At 39.4% G+C, this 23,494-nt stretch overlaps 1 protein-coding gene across 3 annotated transcripts in view; it reads left to right on the forward strand.

Moving 5' to 3' along the window:
- Window positions 1-23,494, forward strand: part of Tnpo1 (transportin 1) — an 86,211-nt gene that overhangs the window by 52,318 nt on the left and 10,399 nt on the right. For 2 of the 3 annotated variants that reach the window (XM_059276247.1, XM_059276248.1), the window contains exons 7-22: window positions 2,043-2,124; window positions 4,897-5,019; window positions 6,803-6,921; window positions 7,392-7,452; window positions 8,255-8,423; window positions 10,959-11,111; window positions 11,790-12,015; window positions 13,452-13,623; window positions 14,610-14,696; window positions 16,532-16,639; window positions 16,788-16,946; window positions 17,025-17,112; window positions 19,277-19,375; window positions 19,595-19,690; window positions 22,411-22,486; window positions 23,367-23,466. In XM_059276247.1, coding sequence (XP_059132230.1) covers window positions 2,043-2,124; window positions 4,897-5,019; window positions 6,803-6,921; window positions 7,392-7,452; window positions 8,255-8,423; window positions 10,959-11,111; window positions 11,790-12,015; window positions 13,452-13,623; window positions 14,610-14,696; window positions 16,532-16,639; window positions 16,788-16,946; window positions 17,025-17,112; window positions 19,277-19,375; window positions 19,595-19,690; window positions 22,411-22,486; window positions 23,367-23,466 — 1,918 coding nt within the window. The remainder of the gene's footprint in view (window positions 1-2,042; window positions 2,125-4,896; window positions 5,020-6,802; window positions 6,922-7,391; window positions 7,453-8,254; window positions 8,424-10,958; window positions 11,112-11,789; window positions 12,016-13,451; window positions 13,624-14,609; window positions 14,697-16,531; window positions 16,640-16,787; window positions 16,947-17,024; window positions 17,113-19,276; window positions 19,376-19,594; window positions 19,691-22,410; window positions 22,487-23,366; window positions 23,467-23,494) is intronic. The other variant, XR_009382019.1, reaches the window with a different exon arrangement.

Raw genomic sequence — 23,494 nt, forward strand, 5'->3', positions numbered from 1 at the left:
ACTTTGAAATTTCATGGCCTCTTTTTTTTTTTTTTTTTTTAACTACTGTTACGGTCTTGTTGGTGAGACATTATAGGTGTAGCTTCTGATATTCCCAGGAGACATCATCAGCAAACTCCCCAATTCTCTGGCTTTTACAACCTTTCTGCCCCACCTCCTCTTCTACAAAGTTCCTTGAGCTTTAGGTTGCAGGAGTTGTTTTATTGATGTATCCTTTGGGACTGGGCTCCACAACTCTGCATTTTAATTGGTTGTGGTTTTCTGTATGGTCTGTGTCTGTTGAAAAGAGAAGTTTTCCTTGACGAGAGTGAAGACTGCATTTGTCTGCATTGTATAAGGACAAATATTCAGAATGTAGTAGGGATTATGCTGCCTTAGTAAAGTGGTGGATATAGGTTTGTTTTCAAGATCCATGAATTCACTAGCCCTAGATGCACTTGACTGGGTTTCTGGTAAGTACCAGGCATGATTCCCATCTTGTTGAACGGGTCTTAAGTCCAATTAAAGAGCTGTTGGTTACTGCCAAGGTGTGTACCACTACTGCACCCTTAGTAAGGTTATTGTGCCGTGCTAGTTGTTGATAGGCGTCATAGCTGGATAGAACTGTTGGTGGCTTCCGTCCTTTGAACGCTTGCCTGGTGCCTTCTGGTACCATGAAAGCTAGTCCTTCAGAAGGTGGTATATGTATCAGTTCCAGCTCAGGGCCCTCTGGACCCTGTGTCTGAGATGCATACTGTTTCCAGCAACAGGGACTGACTTTTCCTCTGGGAGCCACCCACGGGTTCTAGCACTGGCCTGTATATGTTACTTCTTTCCTTTTCTCTAGTTATCTCCCTCTCCCTCTATTGTTCCCAGCAGCAGTCCCTTTCTGCTTCCCTGGTTTCTGCAGTGACTTCAGGATATGTGCTCACATCTGAAGATTGGGAGCTAGGAGCCTCTGATGAGAGAGAACATGTCACATTTTTCTTTCTGGGTCTGGGTTACCTTACTCAATAGGATCATATTGTAATCTTTCAAACAGTTCCACTCCCTGGTGACTAAACATTCAAATATGTGAGCCTGTGGACACTCTTCTCATTCAAACCACCACACTAGCACATTCATTGAACTAATCTGTTCCCTTTCCCAGCATGGTGGCACACACCTTTGATTTCCAAAGGCAAGTAGATCTCTTGAGTTTGAGGCCAACTGTGGCTATATAGTGACACACTGTCTCAAAAAAAAAAAAAAAAAAAATAGAGTTCCCACTTTGGTTTAAGAATGTCACCTGTCCAGTGTGAAGTCCATGTGTCTGTAGTTGGTTTTTGGGCCCTTGTTTAATGACCATAATGTCATACTGGATTCTAGTCTGTTCTTTGGACAAAAGTTTCAACTTTTAGCAAAATGCAGTCATTTAAAATGTAGCTTATAAAAGACAGTTGGGTAATCACTGTCAACAAGGAAAGAGTTAGACATTGGAAGCTCGTAGGAACACAGGTTTTTACTTCAGTAGTGTAGCAGCTACTGATAGGAGCAGAGTGATCCCAGCAAGGCCAGCTGCCAGCTTGTGAAGGTGGTGACTGAAATAATGGAAACTTAATTGCAGAGTTCTAGCTCCTCAAAGTGTGGATTAAAGAAAGACTAAATGTTACTTGGCCTAAACTATACAGGCATTCCAAAATGGAACTTGGAATTGAAATATATTTTACTTTGCTTGAGTTTGCTCTGGGCTTGCTAAATACTCAGATGCTTCTAAAGCAAGCACTTTTACTTTTTCTTCAATTTAAAAGTATTGTGTTCTGTGGAAGAGAAACTGCACTGTAAAAAAAGGTAGTATTTGGATAAGTGTGGTTTATATACTGTCAAGCAGAACAGTTCGGTCAAAGTGTGTGGCTGTGTGCCGGGACTGTTGTGCCATCTCCGTGAGTGCTGCTGTGGCTCTTCAGCTTTGGTTTGTACTTACCGTGTCGTTGACATTCTCTGTTGATACCGTAATCTCTCTAGAGATGCACATCATAGCTCAGACTGCGGGAGCCCGTGTTAACTGTACACTTGCTTTCTAGGTCGCATGCTGTTGCCTGTGTCAATCAGTTCATCATCAGTCGGACTCAGGCACTTATGCTGCACATTGATTCCTTCATTGAGGTAAGATTCATCACTGCCCACGTAAGGACTGCCCTGGTGCTGTGGGTTCATTATATAGCTAGTAATTTACAATATGAAAGTAGTTATTATTGCTGCTGGTGTGAAAATTGGACACAATGTGATGAGTTTTTCCTAGCTGAAAATAAAAGCACTCTTTGTGTGATAGAACATTGGAGGGGTGCTGCAATGCTGCTCATGGGGGATGTCTGTAGTTCTGTTTACCAGCTTGACTACAAAGAATCCTTCCTCAATGTACCATTCAAATTGTGTGTGCAAATTGTTTTCCCAGCTTGTGAGTAATATTTGAAACAAGTAAACAGAAAACAGTAAGACTGGATGAAGCTAGCAGTCCAGACGGTACAGAATAGAAGAGCCGCTGTGTAATGGTTGACCTTTGTCAACACTGCACAGTTGGGGTCTTCAGTGGCCAGACCATTTAGGCTGACATTCTGTTTTTACATTGACTTCCCTTGTAAATGTAGAGGTGGCAAGAGGACTATTAATACTAACTCTTAAATACCAAGTACCATCTTAGTGGGATAAATGCAGAGAGAATAAGATCGTAATATCTGGTCATGATCCATAAACAGTACAATTCCCTTTCAGAACCTCTTGCCTGATAACAACAACTATAAAAACAGAAATTGCAAGAAGTGGGGGGTGGGGGGGTGGGTGTCATTTTATTTTTCTTAATAGCCTCTTTGAAGTTCTGGCATGAAGGAGGGGACAGCCTAGAGATGTGACTGAATATGTAGGCAGAACAGCTTCCTTGCTTTTTTTCTCAGTCCTACATGCAGTTTCTATAAGTAACAAGTTTTTCTTTCCTGTTTGTTTTTATTTTTTAACACTGTGTGTCTGTCTGTCTGTCTCTCTCTCTCTCATCATCCTACCTCTATCTCAAATGATGGGGTTGCAGGCCAACCAGATGGTACTAGCTTCCTTTCTCATCTTCAAGTTGGCTTACGCTTATGGTGAAAACTTGTTGATATAGTCAGAAAGTACCAATGTGCACCTAAGATTCTGTGCAAGCCAGTTCCAGCTCCCTTCTCTGGCTGACAAGTTTTCTAACTAATGTTCACTTATAATCTGTGAAAATGAGTACCTTAGGGTTGTGACGATTGGATACATTCAAACACACAAACACAAATTTAACCTTCTAGAAGAATTTGTGAGAAAAAACATAAGATTGGCTGCCTTGATTACTGTTCACTTTCTACTAGTTGGTGGTTGACTTTTGAGCAACAGCAATTTAGGGTTAAGTTTTTTAACCGGCTCCCCCTGCTGCTCCATGTGAAGGTGAACACCTGTGCCCCAATGATACAGTTCCATTATTTGTTTGATTGGTTTGTTGGTGCTTCTTTGAGGCAGGGTCTCACTTGGTAGCCTAGACTGGCCTGGAACTCACTGTGTAGCCATGGCTGCCCTTGAGTCTCTGCCTTAGTTTTGGTGCTAGGATTGCACACCCAGAAATCCATTCTTCAAACTTTACATTTTTTTCCATTACTTTAAAGTACAACTGAAGGGCTGGAGAAATTGCTCAGTGAATGAGAGCACTGGATTCTCTGCCAGAGGACCTAGGTTCAATTCCCAGCACCCACATGGCAGTTCACAACTGTCTGTAACTCCAGTTCCAGGGGACCCAACAGACACATGCAGGCAAAAGACCAGTGCACATAAATAAAGATAAATCATTTAAAAACTACTAAGGACACCTGAGCAGCTGAGAAGGTGGCTCAGTCTATGAAGCGCGTACTGTGCAGGCCTGAGGACTGGAGTTCAGATCCCCAGCACTCACAGAAAAGCCAGGCTGGCACTGCATGTCTGTGACCCCAGCACTCACATAAAAAGCCAGGCTGGCATTGCATGTCTGTGACCCCAGCACTGGGTGTGTTAGAGACAGGGAGATTCTTTACGCTTGATGTCCAGCCATTGTCTAGATGAATTGGTGAGGCTTCCGGTTCAGTAAGTGGTCTTACCTAATTTTTGAAAAATAATAATGTAGAGATTGGCTGTGGGATATCTTTGGCCTCTACATACGTACTTCTGTACACACATGTACTTATCTCCACCACTCACATGAATATACACTGCACACAAAAGCTATAACTTAGTGAAGTCTTTCATTAAGAATGGCATTTTAGGCCTGGAGAGATGGCTCAGTGGTTAACAACATGTACCACTCATCTAGAGGACCTGAATTCAATTCCCAGCACCCACATCAGGTGATTCACAACCACCCATAACTCCAGCTCCAAGGGATGACACCCTCTTGACGTCTGTGGGCATCCCCCTCCCCACATTCACATAATAAAAGAAATAATTTTTTAAATGGCTTTTTAGCCTGGTGTTATGGTGCATACCTTTAATCCCAGCATTTGGAGGCAGATGCAGGTGGATCTCTTGAGAGTTCCAGGACAGCCAGCAATATACAGAGAGATTCAGTCTCAGAAAATCAAAAAGGAAAAAAAAAATAGATTTTTGTTTTTGTTTTTAATCTTTATATCACAGTCATGGTCTTTGGTAGCTGCCACTTCACAGTTTATTTTTTGTTTGTTTTATCATCACTTGTTTGTGAGGTAGTTCTGGGGTTGGGGAGATGTTTGTTTGGTTTGGTTTTTTAACAGTTCTGGCCTTCAGCTGTCAAGTGCTATATGTCAGGCTTTAATTCAGTCTTTTTGTACTCTGTTACCTTAGCATTTCTATTAAGTATAAACCTTTTTAAAACATTGGACATTTTAAAGTTGGAGTGAAAATGTGTTTCTTCTCCAACAGAACCTCTTTGCACTGGCTGGTGATGAGGAAGCAGAGGTGAGGAAGAATGTGTGCCGGGCGCTTGTGATGCTGCTTGAAGTCCGGATGGATCGCCTGCTTCCTCATATGCATAACATAGTCGAGGTAACCTGAGCAACGCAAACCCTCATGTCTTCCTTCCCCCAAGAGAAATGCTTGGTACCAAATGTATAATGTAAAGATAGAGTTTTCTAGTTTATACAACACCTTTCAGGGGAGGGGCATAAAATAGATGTGGTGGTTTTTAAAATGTAAATCCTCTTGGTGATTTGTCTTTTGTGAGATTTAAGATGTTATGGGAGGACTTTTTTAAACATAGATAGGTTTTAATCATCGTATCTAGGAAATTCTCATTAAACATGGTATAGATCAAGTTATGGATGTTTGGGAAATAATAGGTGACATTCTTGAATTGTTGGAGAATAGAACTAAAAATTTGAGTTTGTTTTCTTCACATTGTCAACAAGATTCGTCTGATTCAGGCTGTATTCAGTACTGCTAGACGCAAGCTTTCCCATCTGATTTCATATTGCTGAGTGTAGTCATATTCATTTATTATATGGCTTTCCAGGTGCCTTAAACCTGTGAAGTATATTGTCCAGAGCCTCACTTCTGCTTCCAGCGTTCTCTTACGGTGTGGTAGACTCTGGAGAGATGGCATGGTAGTTAGGAGTGCTCTCTGTTCTCGAAGGTTGAGCTTCCACGAATCCTCGCTCTTGGAGACACACAGCTGCTTGTAATTCCGGGTCAGAGAGATCCACCCCCTCTTCTGGTTCAGTGGGTACTTTGTACACAAGGGGCATACTTACAGAGAAGCAGGCGCACACAAAAATACAAATATGAAATCAACATTTTTTTTTTAAGATGTGTTAGAAAAAATGCCGGCATCTACAGTATGTGGCATCTTCTGTTGTCAGAAGTATAGAAGTGGTGTCTTGACTCTGTTTGGTCTATGAAGTCAGCTATGATTGGTTGAAAGGTTAGGGTTTGAAGTTAATCAGAAAGTTTAAAATCTTATCACTTGGTGTAGGTCACAGGTGGGGAGCCTAATTTATAACGTTATGTAGTATTTTATTCACAGTACTCGAAGCCTAGTATTTGACATATAGCGGAGTAGAACAGGTCTATGACAGTTGCTTTATTGTGCCATGTGGTGTGTTTTAGTCCAGAAGAGAGAGTGTATTAGAAATTTGTCGATTGACTTTGATTCCAGTCCCAGGTATACTGGGAAATCCCATGAGTGAATTCAACTTCGTGTGTTCAGAGCACATGATAAAACACCTTGCTGAAACTACAAATTGTAGTTAAGGAATGTTAGAGCTAGGTGTGGTGATGCATACCTATAATTCCCTCACTTAGGACACAGGAGGAGGATCCTAAGTGTGAGGCTGTATAGGCTACATGTGAGCTCCAGGCCGGCCTAGGATCCATGCTCATCTGCCCTGTCTCCAGAAGACAAAAACAAGGTGGAAAGAAATATAACTTTTTTTCCCAAATTAAAAAAGATTGACTTATATCACTTTGCATATGGAGAAAAGTATCTACAAGAGACAACTTGCTATTTTAAAATTCATTTTAAGGAAGACATACGGAATTATTTTTGTTTTTCTCTGATTAACATTGACATGTCAGAAAATCCAGCAGTTTCCCTATACCTCTGCGCAGAAGCAGATCAGTAATGCATACAAATCAGAACTTCATTCTTAAGCAGTGGTTCTTAAATTTTAGTCTTGTTTTAAAGGCACATGGCTTTGAGTGAGTGAGAGTGAGAGTGAGAGAGAGAGAGAAAGTACAGGTTGGAAACCATGATTATAGAATGTAGGATCAGGACTAAATTACTGTGTACTATCCAGGATAAACTGATGAGTACTATGGATTTCCTTCACAGTACATGCTGCAAAGGACCCAAGACCAAGATGAGAACGTGGCTTTGGAGGCCTGTGAATTCTGGCTGACATTGGCTGAACAGCCAATTTGCAAAGATGTACTTGTAAGGCATCTGCCTAAGTAAGTGTCAAGTGCTGCTTGTCCTCAGCACACTCCTACTCGCCTTGGAGGGAGCTTCTGAAGAAGTCGGATTTCATTATTGATATGAATAGATTTTCAAGATTACCTTTTCTTAAACTACATGAAAATAGTTTATTCGTGTGTTGGAGGTGGATGCCCAGCTGCCAGAACAGGCATGTGGAGGTCAGAGGATGAACCCTACCTAGACAGAGAAGCATAATTAAAGTGTTTAGTTACTGTTGTATTGGTCTGCTATATTGGAACTTGAGCATGAAGGTTTGACTGACCAATATCTCTTAAACCTGTCCCATTCATATTCCTTGAGTTAATAGGAGCAGCAACGTATCACTGGATATGCTCAAAGACTATATTGCCACTGTTATCATTGGTTTAATTAGTGTACATAAGGTTGTTAAGACAACTTAAAATTCTGTGGATCTTTAGATCTTTGTTTCATTAATTCTCCCTAGGTTGATTCCTGTGTTAGTGAATGGCATGAAGTACTCAGATATAGACATCATCCTGCTTAAGGTAAGGAAACAGTTCTCTGATTAGGGAGCATAACATCTGTATTGGTGATAAAGCTTTGAATGTGATCACTAGGACATTTATTTAAGATAGAGCTTGTGGGGCTGGAGAGATGGCTCAGAGGTTAAGAGCAGTTACTGTTCTTCTAGAAGTCCTGAGTTCAATTCCCAACAACCACATGGTGGCTCACAACCATCCGTTAATGAGATCTGGTGTCCTCTTCTGGCCTGCAATATATACATATACATACACACACACACACACACACACACACACACACACACACACACACACACACTAAATCTTTAAAAAAATTAAAGCTGGACCCTGTGTAAAGACTTCCTGTTACCTGTAATAGGCTACAGATGTTCAAAGTGGAACAAGCATGATCAATTTTTATGGTAGTAAGTAATACCTTAATTGGTAGTGACATTGGGGTTTTCCTTAATTTACCTTTGACCAAAGGTATTTGGTGTTTATTTTATTTTTAGTTTGTAATTTATTTTATTTGTTAAGACCATCTTACTCTCTGGGTTTATTTTAAATATGCTGATCTGAACTTGATTTGGGTTATTCTTATTGCACCAACTAGTACTTAAAAGGGCCTGTAACCTAGCACATGTCATATACTCTATTGCCCCTTTCACAGAGACCTGTTTACTGTGGAGGGGAGTGGTTTTCTCTCAGGAAGCACACTCCAGAATCCTGTGCATGACCTATATGGTGTTCTGCTTCCTTTGCTTATGTAGGTATAAATAGCTTCAAATGAAATAGCCACTGAAGGTTTCTGTTTCCATAACAACAGGGTGACGTGGAAGAAGATGAGACAATTCCTGATAGTGAGCAGGACATAAGGCCACGGTTTCATCGCTCCAGGACAGTGGCTCAGCAGCATGAAGAGGATGGAATTGAAGAGGAAGATGACGACGATGATGAGATTGATGATGATGATACAATTTCTGACTGGAATCTGAGTAAGTCGGACGGGTGGAGGAAGCACAGTTGCTCACTTGGATAAACTGTTGCTGGTGTGTAATCCAGTTCTCGGGAAGCTTGATGTCAGCCTGAACTAAGTGGTGAGACCTCGTCAAGAAAAGCGTAGTAATGTAGTGAGTTTGATTTGTAAATCTGTCCAGTCATCACCATGTTCATTAATGTTGATATTTTTGTTACCCCCATACCCACTAGCCATCAGTCTGTGTCTGTCTAAGGATTTGCTGCTCATAAATGGCCCTTCCTGACCAGCTTTGACTTGGCCGCCATGTTGTAGCATGTGCCCATAGTTTTTTCCTGTACCACATATTTTTCCTTTCATCAGTTGGTGGATATTTGTGTGCAGGTTTTTGTGTGGTCGTGTTTTCAGATCTGTTGGCCAATGTATCCAGCATATGGTTTGTTGGGTCATGATGCTCTAACCAGCAGCATGTTTTACCTGGTGGCTGCACATTTTTCCCTCTGCCCCCAGTGGTATCAGCGTCTGTTTCTCATTCATATCTCTTGTTCTGTTGCCAGTCTAGTGAATGTGACTAGGAATCTTTGATTTTTATTTCCCTTAGAGCATGCTCTGGTGCTTAATAATCATATTCATCTTGTTTGTTGGAGTTCCCCCCAACCCATTCAGAGTCTCACTATCTAGCCCTGGAGCTTGCTGAATAGACCAGGCTGACCTCGAAATTTCATCAGTCTGTCTGCCTCTGCTTCCTGAGTATGAAGATTACAGTCATGCACCATTACTATGCCCTGTACATCATTACATTCCTTAGAAGGCTTTTCCTGTTTTCCCAACAAGCTTTTATATGTTTGATATAACTGTCATTAAGAATAGGGATCTTCTCCATTTTATCATATTCAAAACTTAGAATTGTATTTTTGATGATGTGCATCCAAGTTATGACAATTAGCAGTGTCTCCATACTTTGTTAGATGCCCCTTGCCACAGAAACATCCTGGTAAGGACCTACCCCTTCTTATTTTCCAAGTGTTGGGGTTTCTGATAACTTTATGATTGTCTTGCAATCTCTGTCATCCTGGACACATAATTGCTATTCTGCATGTCTAATTTGCCGTGCACTATGCCAGAGGGTTTGTATGCATCTCACATTTAGTCACTCCCAACAACCTTCGTAGGAAGGGGATTGATAGGTTGGCATAGATAGATGGTACTGACAATAGGTTTCGTTCAACAATTGTTCATGTTCATTTCCCTTTACCCTGCCACATGGAAAATCCTATGAGCCTTTTAGGGCTAAAGCCAGATTTCCAAAAGACACCAGATTGTGTATACTTGCTGTTCTTCGGTGTAGCTTCAGCACAGAAATTTTCTTTTGCTGTTTGCCACTGTGCTATTCAGTTGTACAGATCTACCGTGTGTATGATAACTAAGACCTTTTTAATAGATGAAGTGTTTCTTGTGGGCAACGTAACAGCTTTTATTGTTATACAAAGCTTTGCTATTGACTGAAGTTTGTAATCAACTACTTGCTATCTCTAGTTTACATTGGAAAAAAGTATACGTTATATCTTTGTTATTTTAATTTGATTATCTTGTTAATGAAATCTTAGTCGGTTTATAGTTCCATAGTTATATAAAGAATTTTTCTAAAATATTTTATGTGGTAATGACTTTTGTTCCAATTTATGTGGCTAACTTCCATATAAATGATATGCTTATTGAGCCCAGCAGTGGTGGTGCACTCTTTTAATCCTAGCACTTGGGAGGCCAAAGCAGGCAGATCTCTGTAAGTTTGAGGCCAGCCTGGTCAGCAGAGTTGAGTTTCAGGATAGCCAGGGATATACAGAAAAACCCTATCTTGAAAAGGAGGAGGAGGAGGAGGAGGAGGAGGAGGAGGAGGAGGGGGAGGGGGGAGAAGAAGAAGAAGAAGAAGAAGAAGAAGAAGAAGAAGAAGAAGAAGAAGAAGAAGAAGAAATAATAATAATAGTAATAATAGACTTGATTCTAAATTATCTACTATTAATAATAATAGACTTGATTCTAAATTATCTACTATTAGAAGTGTTAAATAGAGGGCTAGAGAGATGGCTCAGAGGTTCTGAGTTCAGTTCCCAGCAACCACATGACAGCTCATAGCCATGTATAATGAGATTTGATGCCCTCTTCTGGCATGCATGTAGACAGAACACTGTATACATAATAAGTAAATAAATCAGAAAGAAAGAAATGTTAAATAGAACTAAGCTGGTATTTTGTTGTTTTGTTTTTGAGATGGGGGTCTCTTGTAGCCCTCTCTGGCCTGGAACTCAGTGTCAAGCAGTCTGGCCTCTGAGAGATGTGCCACTGTAGGCCTGGCCCTGAGTAGAACGCTGTTTTAAGTGTGACTTTATTTTTGTCTGTTTGCTTTAAAGTGAGCACATTTTGCCACTGACCTTTTACAATAACCGTGGCATTCTGGAAGCATTGCATTGAGTAGAACATTAGACTTTTCCACAAAGATAGAAGAATTTGTAATCAAGTACAGAACGGAGTATCTTAATCAAATGTATTTCCTTAGGAAAATGTTCTGCCGCTGCTCTAGATGTTCTCGCGAATGTTTATCGTGATGAGCTCTTGCCACACATTTTACCACTTCTGAAAGAACTTCTTTTCCATCACGAGTGGGTTGTTAAAGAATCAGGCATCTTGGTTTTAGGAGCAATTGCTGAAGGTAAGTCCAGTTTGAATTACAAAGTTCTTAATAGATACTAATAAGGCTAGGTTATTTAAGGAATTGTTAACTTAGTAAGCAGAAACTTCACTCTGAATTCACATACTACATGGCTCTGCTTTGCAAGACTATGATCCATACTGAACTTAAAAGAGATGATTGAATTCAGAAGCCGCCTTAAAGTAAATCCCTACTAGGTACCACTTTATTCTTACAAACAATGACAGGCCCACTTCTAATCCCAGCCATATGCTCTACAGATGTTTTTGTTACAGTAAAGGAAACTAAAAGGTAGAAATCTGATGTCTGAAGGCTGTTGCTTGGGAAATAGCTTTATTCCCCAGGTAAATCTAGGAAACTTGGTAAAACAAATGTCATTACCCTCTAGAAAGGATTCTTCTTTTGTCCTGTCTTAGCTGTAAATATCTATCCTAAAACATTTTATAGGCATCTTTGAAAACCAGTATTTTCATGACAAAATTTATAATAAAATGTAATTTTAACCTTGTATAAGATACCTAGGAACAATTAACTCTGGTTTGTTATTTTAAATAATTCAGTATCAACTTTTCTGTTTGTAGCACTGGAAATTACTAAATTTTTCTTTATGGATGCTTGTGTCCTTTCTATATACAGTTGAGTTTAGCACTTCTTTTAAAGATTGCTCTTCTCTCCTAGGTTGCATGCAAGGCATGATTCCATACCTGCCCGAGCTCATTCCTCACCTTATTCAGTGCCTCTCTGATAAAAAGGCTCTTGTGCGTTCTATCACCTGCTGGACTCTTAGCCGCTATGCACACTGGGTAGTCAGCCAGCCCCCAGATACATACCTGAAGCCATTAATGACAGAATTGCTGAAGCGTATCCTGGATAGCAACAAGAGAGTGCAAGAAGCCGCTTGCAGGTGCGACAATTCATAACACGGTGTTGATTGTGAAAGTGAGCCTGGTCTTGAACGGATAGTAGAGTATTGACATCCAACCGTCAATGGAGTGCTTATAACACACAGTGTTGCAGTTACAATGGGAAATTTAGTTTTCCTGGGTTCAGTTTTAATAGGAATGATTTGTAGCTCTGGGTCTTTGCACATTATCATATTTTACAATTTTTTTTGGCTAGGAAATATTTTTACTCATGGTTTTGTTAAACAAAATGTGACTTTTAGCTAGACACAAGCTTTGCTTTCTTATTCTGTCAACTGAAGTGTTCGTGGATTCTCAAAGAAATAACAACATTCTAGATAAATCTTCAGTCTACAGACCCCCTGGCATAACTTGACAGAATGTCCTGCAGACTTCTGGTGTATCCACAGTGACATTGTGTGCTTGGTGAATCAGTGCCAGTAGCTCTTCTCTTGGATTTAGGGCATTCTTCTCACATCAGAACTATTTGCTTTCATTTCTACTAGTTTCTGTTTCCTGGAGCAAGGGTATCTACCATTAAATTTTTAACTCTAAATTCCTTTTATCACTGACCCGTATGTGGGTTTAGGGATCAAACCTCAGATACACATGCCAGGCAAGCACTTGGCCATTTACCTGCCATTCCAGCTTATCAGTAAGTGTTCTATATGTGTGTGTTCACATGTTTGAGACAGCATCTTTCATTAGCCTAGGACTTGCGTACTAGGCTCGGCTGGCTTACCAAGGGCCTTCCCAGCTCTGGAATACAAGCAATCACTAATACACTTGGTTTTGTTTTTTGTTTAAATCTAGGTCCTGGAGCTTACACTCCAGATTGCTGCATTCCCAGCACTCTAACCATATGAATAGTAAGCACCAAATAAACTTGTTGAATGGATAAGTACAAGGACCAGAAGTCTTAATAGTTTTAGATCTCACCATAGTAGCATATTAAGAAAGGAGGAGCCAGGCAGTGGTGGTACCCTTTGATCCCAGAGGCAGAGCTCTGAATTTGAGGCAAGCCTGATCTACAGAGTGAACTCCAGGACAGCCAGGGCTGTTACACACAGAAACCCTGTCTCAAAAAAAAAAAAAAAAAATTTTTTTTTTTTTTTTAAAGGAAGAGGGCGAGCTGGAGATAAGGCTCAGCGCTTAAGAACACTTAAGGTTCAGTTCCCAGTAGCACATGACAATTGACCATCATCTGTAACTCCATTTCAGGGGATTAGATACTTAATATAATCTTCAAGGATTCCTTCATGTATGTGGGGCACATGCAGACCCAGGGATATACACATAAAAGAATTTATGAGGGAAATGAAAAATATGAAAACCCATTGTAAGCATGTAGAGTGAGGCAAGGAGACACACGTGGTGTACTGTATAATCTCGAATGAACAGGAGACTTCATTTCCTGTGTTTCTCTTTTTCATTGTAGTGCCTTTGCAACATTAGAAGAGGAGGCTTGTACAGAGCTTGTCCCGTACCTTGCTTACATACTCGATACCCTCGTCTTCGCCTTCAGTAAATACCAGCATAAGAACCTGCTCATTCTGTACGATGCCATAGGGACGCTAGCAGATTCAGTGGGACATCATTTAAACAAGCCAGTAAGATCTGAGATGACTGCTGTGGGGACATTACAATAAGCTGCGATAAATCCATAGTGTGTATTTCAAAGTGAAAAGATGGAGACATGGGGACAGTTAGGTTTTGCTCCTTTGAGACTCTCTAGGAAAGAGGGAGCAATGGAAACAAGCTGATGGTTAGTGTAGACATTAGCAATAGCATCGTGTCTGGAGGAAAGGGATAGAAAAGACTTCGTACTCTGGGTTTCTACATTTACTTAGTGCCACTTAAGCACTCCTTAGCACTAGCTTCAAAGCTGCTGCATCCAGACACTGTGCTTTCTTCCCAGAGTACAGCAGGCATTAGGAGTCTACCATGTTAGAGTTCGATGGGAGTGGTAGATCGAAAATGCTGAAGAGCAGTGCAGAGTGTCTTGTCTGTCTCAGTGTGGACTGAGGTGAGGCTCTCAAAGATAGTGCTCAGAGACTTTGAACATAGCTCAGTGCCCCTGCGGGCAGCCACTTGATAAGATACATGGTTACTGTAGGAAGAGCCTTAACTCACTTTAAATCAGGGTCATACGAATTCAAAAGTGGAAACAGTAGAAAAATTTTAAGGAAACTATAAAGTGAAGAATGGGTCTTAAAAGTAGGTTGGGGGGGGCGGGAGTGGGGAGAACAAGGGAATCCGTGGCTGATATGTAAAATTAAATTAAATTATAAAATAAAATAAATAGTATTTGTAAAAGTAGATTACAGCCGGGCGGTGGTGATGCATGCCTTTAATCCCAGCACTCAGGAGGCAGAGCCAGGCGGATCTCTGAGTTCGAGGCCAGGTGCAAAGCTACATAGAGAAACCCTGTCTCAAAAAACCAAAAAAAAAAAAAAAAAAGTAGATTACAAAAAAAAAAGTAGGTTTGTAAAAGTTTAGCACAGTTGCTCCAAATGGGCCCTAATTTTCATGAACTCAAAATGAACTAACTTGTTGACAGGACAGTGAAGTTCTGTGTTTTTCATTGTGTAAACAGGAATATATCCAGATGCTGATGCCTCCTCTGATCCAGAAATGGAACATGTTAAAGGATGAAGACAAAGATCTCTTCCCTTTACTTGAGGTATGCTGAGCTGATGATATTCCATTATTCCAACAGTGTAATCCATCACAGACATGTTCTGAACCAAAATGTTTGTATGTGATAAGAGTGTCAGTCGTTTCTCAGAACAGTTTCTGTTGAAATGCTGAATAGGCACATAACTTGTGGGTTTGGTTTTTTTTTTGTTTTGTTTTGTTTTGTTTCCTTTTTTGGTTTTTCGAGACAGGGTTTCTCTCTGTAGCTTTGCGCCTTTCCTGGGACTCACTTGGTAGCCCAGGCTGGCCTCGAACTCACAGAGATCCGCCTGGCTCTGCCTCCCGAGTGCTGGGATTAAAGGCGTGCGCCACCACCGCCCGGCTATTGTTTTTTTTTTTCTCAAGATTTATTTATTATGTATACAGTGTTCTGTCTGCATGTATCCCTGCAGGCCAGAAGAGGGCACCAGATCTCATTACAGATGGTTGTGAGCCACCATGTGGTTGCTGGGAATTGAACTCAGGACCTTTGGAAGAACAGCCAGTGCTCTTAACCTCTGAGCCATCTCTCCAGCCCATAACTTGTGTTTTGCAGAATTTTAAAATTTGTTCTTTGACAATTTCATACATGTATAGAATGTATCTTGGTCGTATTTTACCCAAATTTTCTCTCCCACTTCTAAAACTGCATCCCTGTGCATCCCTCCCACTTAAATGGCCTTTGTTTTGTTTAAGATGAGGTCTCACTGTGTAGCCCTGGCTGTCCTGAAACTCATTATATACCCCAAGCTGGCCTTCAACTCATGGAGATCCCACTGCTTCTGTCTCCCAGGTGCTGGAATTAAAGGAGTATCTCACCATACCTGTTTTTTTGTTCGTTTTGTTTTTGTTTTCTTTTTAAATAACCTATTTAGTCCAATTAATATTGTCTGTATGTATGCCTATGAGCATGGCACCATCTGCCAGAGCAGCCTGCCAGCAGGTGTACCCCAAAGGAAAAATTACTATTCTGTAGTTCAGCAGCCATCAGTGACCAACCAGTAGCTGCTCAATTAGGGGTGGCCTTCATGAGCCCCTCTCCCATCTGTTCTGGAATATTGACCAGCTTGATCTTGTGCCACTGTGAGGTATGAGTACAGTGGCCTTGTCGTATCCAGAAGACAGCATTTCATAGCACTCCTCTGCATCCTCCAGCTCTGTATTCTTTTTAACCCCTCCTCCATGATATTGTTCCCTGAACTTGGGGAAAGGAGTATATGGATGTTTCATTTAGGGCTGAACATTCAAAAGTCAGTTATTCTCAGCCCTTGACTGCTTCCCAATGCAAAAAGAAGCTTCTTTGACCAAGGTTAAGCTTAAGGTTAATCTGACTGTAAGTGTAAATATTTAAGTATTTTGACAACATATCCACTTAGCAAAAAACAACAGTAGTTTCACTCCAGAGGTCTTTGACCATCTTAACCATGACCTTTGGACATGGTATACAGTCTCAAATATGAATTTTCTCCTGTGGAACAAGGCTTTGATTAAATGACAGAGTGGTTGGTTGCTCCATGATAGTCATGCCACTGCTGTACCGTAGGCACAGTAGTCTGCCTGGCATACTCACTTCCTCACACTCCAAAATCTGTTTTCATGCTCAAGTTGTATGTCGTGTTTGTGTATAACTTATACATACCCTCTATACCTCTGTATAAATCACATCTAGACTGCTTATAACACCTGATGTAATATAAGGTTAACTGTTTTCTGATTGGCTGACAAATCGACAACAAATGAGGTTTGAAAGGATAAGCCAGCTGTGATAGCATCATAGAACAGGTGCATAGATGACAGACTTTAAAATCTGAAAACTTAGTATGTGTCCTTGATTCTCTGTAGTGCCTCTCATCGGTTGCCACAGCCTTGCAGTCTGGTTTCCTTCCGTATTGTGAACCTGTGTATCAGCGCTGTGTAAACCTAGTGCAGAAGACTCTAGCACAAGCCATGGTATGTATGTGTGTGTGTGTGTGTCTGTATATACACATATATATATTTTAATACCTTTTTCTTCCTGACTGTCATAATTTTAGAGATATGTATAATATGTACCCACTTATTCAATGTGCAGCAACAAAGACAATGTTTTTAATTTCAGCTAAACAATGCTCAACCAGAACAATATGAAGCTCCAGATAAAGATTTTATGATTGTGGCTCTCGACTTACTCAGTGGCCTGGCTGAAGGGCTGGGAGGCAACATCGAGCAGCTGGTAGCCCGAAGTAACATCCTGACACTAATGTATCAGTGCATGCAGGTAAGATTTGGAAGAATGGATGAGTTGGAGCCTGCTTCTCTGTGTTACAAGAAGTTAATTTCTTCTTATTTCTCGTAGGATAAAATGCCTGAAGTTCGGCAGAGTTCTTTCGCCTTACTAGGTGATCTGACTAAAGCTTGCTTTCAGCATGTTAAGCCTTGTATAGGTATGAATGTTTTCTGCTTTGGGTGTGTGGGGTATCATATCTGTCCTAATTGTTGTATTTTTTTTTTTTTTTTTTTTTTCCAGAGCTGAGGACCGAACCCAGGGCCTTGCGCTTGCTAGGCAAGCGCTCTACCACTGAGCTAAATCCCCAACCCCTTGTTGTATTTTTATTAAAAACAAATTTCACCAAACTACAATTAACAATCTAATTTGACAGAAATATGTCGTCCACCACTCCCCCCCTTTTTTTTTTCCTGTCTCATTGTGTAGCTTTGACTGGCCTAGAACTTAAAGAGATCCACCTGCCTCTGCCTCCCAGTGCTAGGATTAAAGGTGTGTGCCACCGCACACAGTAGGAATATGCTTTTGAATCAACTATTTCTGGACTTTAAGTAACGTCTACTATAGTATGTTAAGTCATTATGGTTTTAGTTTAATACTCTTATATATAAGTATGTATTTTTGTTTTGTTTTTCGAGACAGGATTTCTCTGTGTAACAGCTCTGTGTAACAGCTCTAGCTGTTCTGGAACTCTCTCTATAGGCCAGGCTGGCCTCAAACTCAGAGATCTCCCTTCCTCTGATGTTCCTCCTGAGTGCTAGGATTAAATTCATGCAGCACGACTTCCCAGTTTCTAAATTATAAAACTTTTTTGGAGTTTATTTATTTATCATGTATACATTGTTCTGCCTGCATGTACCACTGCAGGCCAGAAGAGGGCACCAGATCTCATTACAGGTGGTTGTGAGCCACCATGTGATTGCTGGGAATTGAACTCAGGACCTCTAGAAGAACAGTCAGTGCTTTTAACCGCTGAGCCATCTCTCCAGCCCCTATAAAACACTGTTATGAGAAGCTGCTCATGCAAGTGTGTAACAAAGCTCTGTTGTCAATACATGTTAAACCATGATTCCCGTGTGTTGCTGTCCATAGACAAAAAGAGCATGGATATTTTTAAACTCAGTATTTCAGAACTTACCTCTAAAATCTCTTTCTTGTCATTGTTTTTCATTGTTAAAAAGATCCAGGGTTTTATCTTGAACTTACTGACATTCTTAATGTACTGACCGAACCTCTGGTGTTATTTAATAAGCACACCACTCCTCACTATTTGTGATAAATTAGCAGTTAGGTCGAGAAGCTAAGCTTCCGTTCACTTCCAGGGTTTGGAGTGTAGGTTTGTAGGTTCTTTGTTTTAGAGATGGGTTTGTGTGCTTTTTTTTATTTAAAGATTATTTGTGTTATGTTCATGTGTATGCCATTATGCATTAAGTGCACTATGTGCATACACATCCAGGGAGGTCAGAGGACATCGGGATCTCCTGTAGCTTGAGTTAGACAGTTTGAACCACGTAATGTGGCTGCTGGGAACTGAATCTGGGTCCTCTGGAAGAGTAGCAATTGCTTTAAACCGCTTAGCTATCTCTCTGTCCCTTGTTTTGTACACTTTTTCAGAAGGTACCTGGAAACTAGTTGTCCCTCTTTTTGGTAATGCTACCAACCATGATGGTTACTAAGTAGATAGTGGTTCTCACCCTGGATCAGTTTTGCTGTCTGGGAATGTTAACAGTATCTAGGGACATTATTTGGCACAGGTTAGTATTACTGATGTTCATGTGTATAGACACATTCATTCAGGCAAAACACTGCTACACATATAAGATAAAAGTAAATGTAGTGGGGAGCTGCTATCTGAAGTATACTTAAGCTTCATATGAAAATTCAGTAGCCAGATATTATCTATGTAATTTTAAAAAAATATTACCAACTTTTTAAAAAATTGCATATTTTTATCAATTTCAGAATTGAAACCGTAACATTTGCTTTATGATGAAACATAAATTTTTGCCTGGATTTCAGTTTCTATCTAGTAGATTTCCTTTAAAAGTAAGAAGTCTGGTGGGGCTGGAGAGATGGCTCAGAGCTTAAGAGCACTGGCTGCTCTTTCAGAGGTTCTGAGTTCAATTCTCAGCAACCACATGGTGGCTCACAGCCATCTATAATGAAATCTGGTACCCTCTTCTGGTGAGCAGTCATACATGCAGGCAGAACACTGTATACATAATTAATTAATTAATTAGATTTTTTTTTTAGTTAGAAGTCTGTTGACAAATTTACTACATAGCCTTATTTTATTACTTTGTTGTTCTTTTTGTTTTTCCTAGCTGATTTCATGCCAATATTGGGAACAAATCTAAATCCAGAGTTTATTTCAGTCTGCAACAATGCCACCTGGGCAATTGGGGAAATATCAATTCAAATGGGTAAGGTTATTTTACCTCTGAACTATGTGTACTTGTAGGTGCCTTGATCATTTTCATCACTGCTCTGTTTTGGTTTGTTTTTAATTTTTTAAGATTCTGAGAGAGTGGAGGGAGGGAAGGAGGAAGACAAACTTGTGTCATAGTTAGGAAGGGAAAAACTGTTTTGTGATGCTGTCTTAACGTTCTCTTCTTGTTCTCTCTTTCTGTGGTGTGACCTAGGTATAGAGATGCAGCCTTATATCCCTATGGTGTTACACCAGCTTGTAGAAATCATTAACAGACCCAACACACCAAAGACGCTGTTAGAGAACACAGGTACCATATGACTGAAATGTTATGGTGAAGAGAGAATGATTTGCTTCTTAAGTGTAAATCGAGATGTGCAGAGAAACCAAAGCAAAGCTCGCTTTGACAATCCAGCCCCTTAGTGTTGTCATGGGTTTGAGTTCTTGAGAACAGTATCTTAGTTTAGCTGTGTTCAGTAGCCAGTTTGTAGGGACATTGGAAAAACAGTTCTCTACGTATTCTTAAATTCACTACCCTCTAATATGTATTCTTGCTAAGCTAATCGTTGGGTCATATGATTTTTTTTATTTTAAATTCAGAAAGTTACTGAGAAAAGTAATGACTTTATATTTACATATGGCCAAAAATAGTTTAATTCAGCAACTAATTGGCTCAAAATGTCATATGTATTTTGTATTTTATCCTAAACTCTTGTTAAATCAGGAACTTAAGCAGTTCCTGGTGGGGTTTTTCTTTTAGGGGCTGTTTCCCTCCTGCATTTATGTAAAGCATGTTGGTGTTAAAGAGTGCCTTCCATACAATAGCACACATAGGGTGATTATGTCTCTTTGCCTTCCACCCTCTCTGACAGGTCTAATGAATATTTAAGTTTGGTTTTTGTTTAGGCACGTCTCTTTCTTTATATATTGAGGTAATAATTCTAGAAGTTTCTTCATAGTTGAAGTGAGTCCTACCATTATAACTGGATAAAGATTAAAATAAGGTTTTTCAAATATGAAAGTTTTCAGAGGCATTTTAATTTGGTATTTTTAAATTACACAGTTTTACCCTCATGAACTAAAGTTTATAATGTTTATTGGTATGGAAGGAAATCTTTTAATTATGGAACAGTTATCTGGCTGATTGGCTGTATGGGTACTGTTTACTTCAGAGTAAATTAGATTTTCTTATTGAAAACTATAACAGTCTGTGTGTAGAATGGTTTCAAAATGTTGGCAGATTTTTTTATCTTCTTAGAATGCAGTACCTATACATGACATTCAGAATGGAAACACTTGGCTATTATAAGAATATTGTTGAACCTAAAGAAACATTCCTATTTATCTTTAAATGTGAATGCATAACTGCAAATAAATGTTGAGTGTAATGTATATTGAAGTTTCTTGTGGGATATCAGCTGGTGGATGTCTTATACTTCCTTCAACAAATTGGCTTTGTTTATCAGATTATACTCCTGGCATGGTCATTCCTCAGTAATAATGAAACAGTTGATAATGCCATACAAGTTGATGGACTGAATCAGTATGAGAACCACACGGGACTCATTCAGTTACTTTTGCCCCAAGTGGCTACATACATTACTGACTTCGTTCCTTACCCCAAAGAATGGGCTTTAAACTATTAAAATCACCATGTTTTAGCAATTTACTCTATTTTCAATATTCCCTGAGGCCAATTCTTAGTGTGCTGTATTTGCTTTTTCCAACTAGTATATCCTACACTGAACTTTTTCAATGGACCATCATCTGCTTTCTCGCATGTTTCATTGGATTGTTCATACTTGCCTGTTTAATGAGAATGTTGCATAGTTTTGTGTCTTTCGAACATAGGTTTTCTTTCTCTTGCTTCATATGAATCTGCTGAATTTTAGTATTATCTGTGTAGTTTGCTTCAAGTAATCCTTAAACATTTTCTTTACCCTCCCAACCCCACCCTTTTTTTATGAAAGGTTAACCTGTAAGTTTTTGAGAGAACACCATTAAAGCACCTCATGGTTTGTTTTCTGTTTGTATATTTACCCGTTGTGTATAAATGTATTTATATGTATGTACCTTTGAATTGCAAGATGCAGTTCTGAGTTGCAGCTCTTTCAGCTCTTTGTACATGTCAGGAATTCCTGAATTTTGATGGAGCATGTTTACCCACTTCATTTTTTAATTCTTTTTTAAATTAAATAATGTTCTAGTGCTATGGTATTATCTATTTTGTGTTAGGCCTTTTGTAGCAAAGATTGTTTTTTTCCTGTAGTCCATATCACCTGTCATTACAGTGGACTATCTAAATTTCCTCCACTAGAATCTTATCTCGTGGCTAGTGCTGTTACCAGATTTACTGGAGGTTTGTCAGAATGGAGTTTGATACACCGGAACAGTTGCTCAGCCTGTTCATTGGGTGGTCACCATGGCACTTCATGTCTGACCATTGATTTTGACACAAGCAACAAAGCCCCACTAATTGAGAAAAGTTAACTTAAAAGCTACCAAAATTTGGGTTAATATCCGTAGGTGATTTTTAAAGGTAGTAAATACTTATAAAAAAAAAAGTTGAGAAATTTTGAATTAATGCAGCTCCAGAGATTGTTTGAATGAACTTCATAAATGTAATCACATTTACTGATAATTCTTGGGGAAAGATTTCATATTCTGAAGTTTGGAGTGGCTTTGCAGGAAGATTCTCTAAGCCCACTCATGTTAACCGCTCATCTCTTACCAATCCTGACATTTGGGTGAGCGAGAAAAGCACTTGATGGTTTTTGGTGTTCTCTCAATCCTTAGTTCCTTTAATTCCTTTTGTTTTCCTTTTTCCAAGAGTATGCTCTATATGTTGCTGCCCCTTCCATCGGGGGTGGTAATGAACAGCACTGGTGAGATCTTATGTTTATTATCATACACAGATTCTGTTGGTTTGTTTCTGAGTTATTTGTTGTTTTCTTTATTTTCTCCTCCCCTTCATTTGCTCATGTCTTGGTTGGCGTTTGGTGGTGTATAACCGTGATTGCGTTACCTTAGCAATAACAATTGGTCGTCTTGGTTACGTTTGTCCTCAAGAGGTGGCCCCCATGCTACAGCAGTTTATAAGACCCTGGTGTGTATTATTCAATCTTTTTTTTTAATTCATTTTTCTTCACTCTTTCTTTCTCTATCTCACTTTTAGATATATTTTCAGTTGGTTACAAAAAAATCACAATCCTTAATCATTGCCAACCATGTGACTAATCTTGTCCTATCAGGTTTGTGAGGTTTTTCAGTAGCATCGTCATGTATATTTATTTTATGTTGTGGCTAACGACTAATTGATGCATGGGATAAGATTGTCACATGCTTGCTGTGTTTAAAAAGCTTGATTATACATAAAAGCATTTAAATATCCACCAGAAAAATTAAGATGCATGCAAATTTTATAAATTTAGGTTCTTGCATTACGTTTCTTTTTTAGAATTAATTTGGATAACTTGAATTGCATTAAATACATGTTTAAATTTGTTACGTACAAAATCTTAGTTGCTTGTTAATGTCAGAGTTAAACATCTACACCATAAGTGTATAGTAACAGTTTATATTGTGACAGTGTAGCCTGTGTTCTGCTTCTTTCAATTGATAATCTTTCAACTCAAGTCATTTTTAGTAGTGTTTAATGGAATACAAGTCATAAAAGAATTTTAAAAAATTAATTTGATAAGATACTCTCTTTGGCTCAGGCTGATTAATAGTTTAAGTAAAAAAAAAACCAGCTGTCTATTTTTATAGATTGTCTATTAAGAAAATATGAATTTCACTGTTAACACTATTGAAATAAGATGGGTGAGACATACAGGAATATCAGAAACTTAAAAGTCAAGCTTTCTGAAAATGTAGTATAATCACTATATCTATTGTGGTGCCTATTCCATTAAATACTGTCTATTAGCATTGTGTTGAATCTACTTTGTACTTTGAGTACTGAACTCAGTTCTGTAATTCAATAGGTGTACCTCTCTGAGAAACATAAGAGACAATGAAGAAAAAGATTCAGCATTCCGCGGGATTTGTACCATGATCAGTGTGAATCCCAGTGGCGTAATCCAAGTAAGGTGTTCACAGGGCTTTGTTTTTA

The sequence above is a fragment of the Peromyscus eremicus genome, chromosome 11, assembly GCF_949786415.1.
Source record: "Peromyscus eremicus chromosome 11, PerEre_H2_v1, whole genome shotgun sequence".
NCBI lineage: Eukaryota > Metazoa > Chordata > Mammalia > Rodentia > Cricetidae > Peromyscus > Peromyscus eremicus.